At 40.6% G+C, this 8514-nt stretch overlaps 1 protein-coding gene across 13 annotated transcripts in view; it reads left to right on the top strand.

The window, feature by feature from the left end:
• Positions 1-2968, top strand: part of MYLK3 (myosin light chain kinase 3) — a 94625-nt gene extending 91657 nt beyond the window's left edge. For 12 of the 13 annotated variants that reach the window (XM_017880274.1, XM_017880279.1, XM_017880283.1 and 9 more), the window contains one exon: positions 1768-2968. In XM_017880274.1, coding sequence (XP_017735763.1) covers positions 1768-1827 — 60 coding nt within the window. In that variant the 3' untranslated portion in view covers positions 1828-2968. Of the gene's footprint in view, positions 1-1645; positions 1718-1767 lie in introns of those variants that run through there. The other variant, XM_017880271.1, reaches the window with a different exon arrangement.
• Positions 2969-8514: the final 5546 nt, after the last annotated feature.

Raw genomic sequence — 8514 nt, 5'->3', positions numbered from 1 at the left:
CCATCAGAGAAATGCAAATCAAAACCACAATGAGATACCATCTCACACCAGTTAGAATGGCAATCATTAAAAAGTCAGGAAACAACAGGTGCTGGAGAGGATGTGGAGAAATAGGAACACTTTTACACTGTTGGTGGGACTGTAAACTAGTTCAACCATTGTGGAAAACAGTGTGGCGATTCCTCAAGGATCTAGAACTAGAAATACCATTTGATCCAGACATCCCATTACTGGGGATATACCCAAAGGATTGTAAGTCATGCTGCTATAAAGACACATGCACACGTATGTTTATTGTGGCACTATTCGCAATAGCAAAGACTTGGAATCAACCCAAATGTCCATCAGTGACAGATTGGATTAAGAAAATGTGACACATATACACCATGGAATACTATGCAGCCATAAAAAAGGATGAGTTCGTGTCCTTTGTAGGGACATGGATGCAGCTGGAAATCATCATTCTCAGCAAACTATCGCCAAGAACAGAAAACCAAACACCGCATGTTCTCACTCATAGGTGGGAATTGAACAATGAGATCACTTGGACATAGGAAGGGGATCATCACACACCGGGTCCTATTGTGGAGGAGGGGGAGGGATAGCATTGGGAGATATACCTAATGTAAATGACAAGTTAATGGGTGCAGCACACCAACATGGCACATGTATACATATGTAACAAACCTGCACGTTGTGCACATGTACCCTAGATCTTAAAGTATAATTAAAAAAAAAAAAAGCAATTGTGATCCAGGGAAGTGGCTTCCAACAATTTAATATAGACTTAGATCCTCACTGGGGATCCAAAAGCACAAACAAAACCCTTTATGTATGGAGCCAGTACACAAGAATACCTATACGTGTACACACATACCGGGAAAGACACACACACACACACAACAAAAATTTGACTCAGGCATGGTGACCTGCACCTATAGTCCCAGCTATTCGGGAGGCTGAGTGGGGAGGATCACTTGAGTTCAGGAGTTTGAGGCTGCAGTGAGCCATAATCTTGCCAGTGTACTCCAGCCTGGGTGACAGAGTGAGACTCCCATCTCTGTTTAAAAAAAATCACAACATTTTCTCTAACAGAGTATGATGTATTCTGATATTTTCTATTCTGTGCCACTTGGCTTTATTTTTTAAATGCTGTTCACAACCCACCAATTTGATTTCATGACCCATTGCTTGGTTGTGAATCACAATTTGAAAAACACTGTTCTGTCAAAGCACGATGTAGGCTGATAAAAAATAAAAATAAGACACTGTTCTAGGGTGCTCCATTTTTAAAATGTGAAAAGGGCAGGATAAGCCTGGGTAACATAGTGGAGACATATCTCCACAAACAAGACAGAAATTAGCTGGGTGTGGTGGCACTTGCCTGTAGTCCCAGCTACTTTGGAGGCTGAGGTGGGAGGATCACTTGAACCCAGGAGGTGAAGGTTGCAGTGAGTCAAGATCATGCCACTGCACTCCAGCCTGGGCAACAGAGCCAGACCCCATCCCCACCCTCCACCCCCCTAAAAAAAAAGAAAAACAGGGGTAGGATGATATATCTTCCCACTTCATATTTACTCCCAACATGCCCCTGAAAGTCATGTGATTATTCTATAATTATTTTAGAAACTTGTTTTTCCTTTAGGTGATCAGATTTAAACCAACCCCAGCAGCTGGACTCACTTAAATCCTTTTATTGTTTCTTTGTAAAGCAACTGGTCTGAAATATATGCTTTTTCTTTTCTTTTATTCTCTCCTTGCCTCAAGAAACATTTCTATGTGGTGACTGCTGCCAACAGGTTAAGGAAATTTCCAACTTCTCCCTAACCTTCAACTCTGCTGCTCCAGTGGGTCCAGAAATTACTGAGGCCAGTGGTGAAGTGAAGAGATGACTCAAAATTTAAATAATTTGGCTTTTTGGTATTATTGATTCCACTTATTTTGTAAAAATGGTTATGGCTGCTGCCTTCCTTGTGGATGAAAAGTGGCTGTAAAGAAGCTTCCTAAGAATGTTTTTTTCTGCCTTGTAAGATCACTACGTGTGAAATGTTCTGTGTACCTTTCAAATATACCTACTTTTGGTGGTAAGTGTAGGGATGCTTTAGGTAGGTACTTTGTATATGTCGAATTTAAATTCTAAAGTCACACTGATTAAATAACTCGGTAGACTACTTTGCAGGGGCCATGTTATTCGTATTATCTCCTCCAGTACAAAGAATTCCTAGAATTTTGATTTGCTCAGGTGTGAGATGACATTTTATTGTACTACCCCATTCTTGTGTCAAGCCATGTGGATTTAGGACAGTGATCTTCAAACTTGCTTTAACTTATGCTCCCTCTTGAGAATTAGCATCATTTGAAATGTCAAAATATGTCAACTATCATAGCCAAATCGGAGCAGTGATCATTTTGAATGTGCTTTTTAAATCTCCACACACCTCCACCTCTCTGGTAATTCTGCCCTGTCCTAACCCCTCTGTCTTAGTTACAAATTTGTGGTCTTGTAAGTCTGGAAGCTGATAGGCAATTTATGAAAGAGATAATGTAATGAGGTTCAGCTTTCTGAGAAAACACAGAAATGATACATCCTGAGACATCAAGGAAAGCGGCTCTTCTGCTGCCTCAGACTGTAGCACGCTCTACACATCTGTTGTCACTCTACACGTACACTTCCTATATACATGTACAGTTGACCCTTGAACAGGGTTTGAACTGCACGGTCGACTTATACGTGGATTTTCTTCTGCCTTTGCCACCCCTGAGACAGCAACACCATGCTCTCCTCTTCATCCCACTCTGCAGCTTACTCAACAGGAAGATGATGAAGATGAACACCCTTATGATGATCCACTTTCACTTAATGAATAGTAAATATATGTTCTCCTCCTTATGATTTTAGTAACTTTTCTCTAGCTTACTTTATTGTAAGAATACAGTATATAAGCTGGGTGCGGTGGCTCATGCCCATAATCCCAGCACTTTGGGAGGCTGAGGCAGGCAGATCACTTGAGGTCAGGAGTTCGAGACCAGCCTGGCCAACACAGTGAAACTCTGTCTCTACTAAAAATACAAAAGTTAGTGGGGCGTGGTGGCAGATGCCTATAATGTTGGCTATTCCGGAGGCTGAGGCAGGAGAATTGCTTGAACCCGGTAGGTGGAGTTTGCAGTGAGCCAAGATTGTATCATTACACTCCAGCCTGGGCAACCGAGCAAGACTCCGTCTCAAAAAAAAAAAAAAAAAAAAAGACAGTATATGTGTATATACACACACACACAAACACACACACATGTACGTGTGTGTGTATGGGTGTTAATTGACTGTTTATATTATTGATAGGGCTTCCAGTCAACAGTAGGCTATTAGTAGTTAAGTTTTTGGGGAGACAAAAGTTATACCCAGATTTTCAACTGCAAGGGGGTAGGGCACTCCTAACCCTCACATTGTTCAAGGGTCCACTGTACATTTAAACACTTTTCTGTATGCATTAGAGTAGCCCTGTGATCCCTTCACTGAAATCACACTGTTCTCAACATGGCAAGCAACTAACACTTTTTTTTTTTTTTGAGACAGGGTCTCACTGTGTTGCCCAGGCTGGAGTGCAGTGGCATGATCTTGGCTCACTGCAGCCTCCGCCTCCTGGGCTCAGGCGATCATGAGTAGCTGGGACTATAGGTGCCCACTGCTACACCCAGCTAATTTTTGTATTTTTAGTGGAGACAGGGTTTTGCCATGTTGCACAACCTGGTCTTGAGGTCAAGCGATCCACCTGCCCCAGCCTCCCAAAGTGCTAGGATTATAGGTGTGAGCCACCACACCCAGCTTCAACTAACACATTTACGAACTTGTACATATGTATATTTAGATACTTTACCAACTTGCAAAATGGTTAAAAGGAGTACTTTGTTATTAAAAAATACACAATCTTTTAAATTTCCTTACTTCTACATTATTTTTGTGCTATTCCCATTTTTTTCTCGGGTGAGCAGCTTTAGTTTTTTATTTTATTTTTTTGAGAGCGTCTTCCTCTGTCACCTAGGCTGGAGTGCATTGGTATGTTCTTGGCTCACTGCAACCTCTGCCTCCTGGGTTCAAGTGATCTTGTGCCTCAAGTGATCTTGATCCAAGTAGCTGGGATTACAGGCATGTGCTGCCACGCCCAGCTAATTTTCGTATTTTTAGTAGAGATGGGGTTTTGCCATGTTGGCCAGGCTGGTCTTGAACTCCTGACCTCAGGTGATCCACCTGTCTTGGCCTCCCAAAGAGCTGGGAATACAGGTGTGAGCCACTGTGCTCAGCCTCAGGTGAGCAGCTTTAGTCAATGTTGTGAATTGTAGATTTTAATTAGACATGCAACAGTTTCACCACCTTTCAGGATTTTTGTCCCATAACAGAGGCTCTTCTTTTTTGACAGAGAGGTAGGCAGGTGGAGAGGTTATCCTGCTGCTGCAGTTCTCAGGTTGTTAAGTTTCCTCTGGAAGGCTAACCCTCATTGGGAACAGTTTCAGTACCAGCAAGTCTAGGCCTGCTCCAAGTTGGTCAGCTGAAGAATGAACATCAGAAGACACAGCTGCTGGAAGTTGTCCTTTGATGAGACAGTGACAGTGATTTGGTAAAATGTCTTATTTTTTAAATGTCAGTTATCTTTCCTTAAAAGGTTTTTTGAGGGCAGCCTCCAGAAGGAGCTAGAGAGTGTATTTTGTAGTTCTATTGTGGTTCATACCCTCCTTTGGACTTAGGATTCTGGAGAATGCTATGAATCATCTCCCCAGAAAAAGGTAGTTAATTACCATATCTAGAGCAGCACTGCCCAACAAAAATATAGTACAGGCTATACACATAATTAAAACATTTCTAGTAGCTTCTCTAACAAAACTCATTGAAAATCAATTTTAATAATTTATATGTTAGTGTATCAAAAATATTTCAATACATAATCAAGATAAAATTGAGATATTTTACCAGCTACTAGGGAGGCTGGGGCCAGAGAATCACTTGAACCCAGGAGGTGGAGGTTGCAGCGAGCCAAGATTACGACATTGAACTCCAGCCTGGGTAACAAGAGCAAAACTCAGTCTCAAAAAAAAGAGATTTGTATTCTTTTTCTCATACTAAGTCTCCAAAATCTGGTATACTTTACACTTAAAAACACATGTCAAGGCTGGGCATGGTGGCTCACATCTGTAATCCCAGCACTTTGGGAGGCCAAGGTGGGCAGATTGCTTGAGGCCAGGAGTTCGAGACCAGCCTGGCCAACATGGTAAAACCCCTATCTCTAAAAATACAAAAATTAGCTGGGCATGGTGGTGCATACCTGTAATCCCAGCTACTTGGGAGACTAAGGCATAAGAATCACTTAAATAGGAGGCGGGGGTTGCAGTGAGCTGAGATCACACCACTGCACTCCAGCCTGGGTGGCAGAGCAAAACTTTTGTCTCCACCCCCACCCCACACACACAAAAAATCCTGTCAATTCAGATGCTAGGTTTTCATCAGACGTACTTAATCTGTATTTAGATTTCTTAAAACTTACTGTGGAAAAATGTATTTACATACTCAAGTTGTTTGAAACATAACTCACAGTTTTTCAATAACTGAAGTATCTACTTTTACATGTATTAAAATCAAATAAAATTAGAAATTCAGTTCTGCAGTTGCACTAGCCACATTTTAAGTGTTTAATAGCCACATGTGGTTAGTGGCATTTATACTGGACAGGGCAGATCTAGAAAGAATCCTGTATCTATCAATTTTAATTTTTTTCCCTTTATGCTGTTATTCCTTACCTAGAGAAACAATTTCCCTCCAAAGTTCCTCTGAGGGGTCTGTTTAGGCCAGGCCCATACAAGTGAGCTATGTGGATTTTAGCATCCCTGATTTGAAATTTGAGGTTTTATGAAGCTTGAGTTTTTCTGGATTTTAATACTTTGCTGGTATATACTTAGCTCAAATATTTAATTGCAACTGTGTTGGGTCAACTATTTCTAATGGGACTTTTCCATTTGCATGTACAGTCACTGGAAACTGCCGGGCAGAGAAACTCTAAAAGGTAGTTGGGGCCCCCTCTTTTCACCTGTCAGATTGGTGAAGAATTGGTGAGGGTGTGGGGAAAATGGCATTCTCCCACTTTTGATGGATATGTATCCAAATAAAAGTCATGCCCATGCTTTCTTTCATCCAGCAATTTTATTTCTAGAAATTTATCCCTCCGTACTTGAACAATTGTATAGAGATTTATGCAAAATGATGTTTACTATAGCATTGTTGCTAATGGCCCAGTAGAAACAACCAAGACATGCCTATTAGTTTGGTTTTAGTTAAATGAATTTTGCCACATCCATATAGTGGAATACCTCACAGCTGTTATAGATAGATTTAAAAAAAATTATAGAATGTATGGTATCATCCCATTTGTGAAGAGACATATGCTTATATGTGCATTAAAAAATTGTAGGATATGCAAGAAACTTAACAGTGGAATGTGAAAAGTGGGTGATTGGGAGAGGTGGAATTCCACTTTTCATTTATCTTTCTGAACCTTTTGAATCTTTTTTTTTTTACAATAAGCATGTATTCCTTTTTTTTTTTCAAGATGGAGTCTTGCTCTGTTGCCAGGCTGGAGTGCAGTGGTGCAATCTCGGCTCACTGCAACATCCGCCTCCTGAGTTCAAGCGATTTTCCTGCCTGTCTCCTGAGTAGCTGGGTCTACAGGCATGCGCCACCACGCCCAGCTAATTTTTGTATTTTTAGTAGAGAAAGGCTTTCACCATGCTGGCCAGGATGGTCTTGATCTCTTGACCTCGTGATCTGCCCACCTCGGCCTCCCAAAGTGCTAGGATTACAGGTGTAAGCCACTGTGCCTGGCCCGCATGTATTACTTTTATAATTAAAAATTCACAACTCAATGTCAAGTGTGAACCTTGTGTTGACCCTGATTTGAGCAAACAATAAAAGATATTTTGAGACATTTAGATTATGAATTTCACATTTGATGATAGTTACTATTAATTTTGTGAGGTGTGATATTGGCAATGTGGTTAAATGACTTCAGAGAAAAAGGAAGGTATAGTTAAGCAAGTATGGCAACATCTAATAATTTGGGTCTAGGTGATGTGTATGGGTTTCATTATACTGTCCTCTTTACTGTTGTATTTGAAAACATTCATGACAAAAAAACCTTTTTAATCAGTTAAACCATGAAGAACTGTTAAAGAAGTGAGCTTCCAAAAAGTGTTTATAACAGTACTGAAACACATGAATTCACTAACTAGTAAGCATCTGTATTAGGATTCTCTAGATGGACAGGAGATATATATACACACATATATATGTGTATATACATATATATGTATATAAAGGGGAGTTTATTAAGTATTAACTTACATGATCACAAGGTCCCACAATAGGCTGTCTGCAAGCTGAGGAGCAAGAGCCAGTCCGAGTTCCAAAACTGAAGAACTTGAAGTCTGATGTTCGAAGGCAAGAAGCATCCAGCACAGGACAAAGATGTAGGCTGGGAGCTAGAAATCTAAATCTTGGCACCAAATAACAAATTATATAGCTTCTATTTTTCTGAGATAGTCTCGTCTGTCACCCAGCCTGGAGTGCTGTGACACGATCTCAGCTCACTGCAACCTCCACCTCCCAGGTTCAAGCAATTCTTGTGCCTCAGCCTCCTGCATAGCTAGGACTACAGGCACAAGCCACCACGCCTGGCTAATTTTTTGTATTTTTAGTAGAGATAGGGTTTTGCCATATTGCCCAGGCTGGTCTTGAACTCCTGAGCTCAGGCAATCTGCCTGCCTCAGCCTCCCAAAGTGCACTTCACAAATACAATAATAACTTTAATCCTCACAAGGCAGGTATTTCTATTTTAGCTATTGTTATTCTTTTTTTTTTTTTTAAGCAATGGGGTCTCCCTATATTGCCCAGGCTGGAGTGCAGTGGCTATTCACAGGTGTGATCATAGCATACTAGAGACTTAAACTCTTTGGCTCAAGTGATCCTCCTGCCTTGGCCCCTGAGTAGCTGTAACTGTAGGTGCACACCACTGTGCCCAGCTTTTCTATTTTATAAATAGGAAAACTTAGGCTCAGTAAGATTTTGGGCTTTTGTTACGGGAGAAGTAGCAGAGCCAGAATTTAAACCCAAGTGTGTGTAATTCCAAAGCTCATGTTTATTCCCCCAATAATAAACAGGCCTTGCCAGACATGCTTATGTTGGGATCATTTGATTGTGGTATTTCTTTAGCCTTAGTCTGCTAAAGTTCTAAAACTAAAAAGGGTAGGGGGGAAAAAAGAGACATCACCTTTAGTCATTCTAGATCTATGTGGCAGGTATTCATTACTTGTAGCAGAAAAAAGGAAACCATTATTATTACTGATGCCATTCTAAGTAGATTTTAAACATTTGGATGCAATCCCTTTATCATGGAAATATTTAATTGTATCATATATTCTTAATTTTAGTTAAAATCATGTCTGGCACAATGCCTTTAGCAACTTCTTACCATCCAT

This window comes from Rhinopithecus bieti, unplaced genomic scaffold (genome assembly GCF_001698545.2).
Source record: "Rhinopithecus bieti isolate Rb0 unplaced genomic scaffold, ASM169854v2 scaffold_12138, whole genome shotgun sequence".
Lineage (NCBI taxonomy): Eukaryota > Metazoa > Chordata > Mammalia > Primates > Cercopithecidae > Rhinopithecus > Rhinopithecus bieti.
This window is presented reverse-complemented; position numbering and strand designations above follow the sequence as displayed.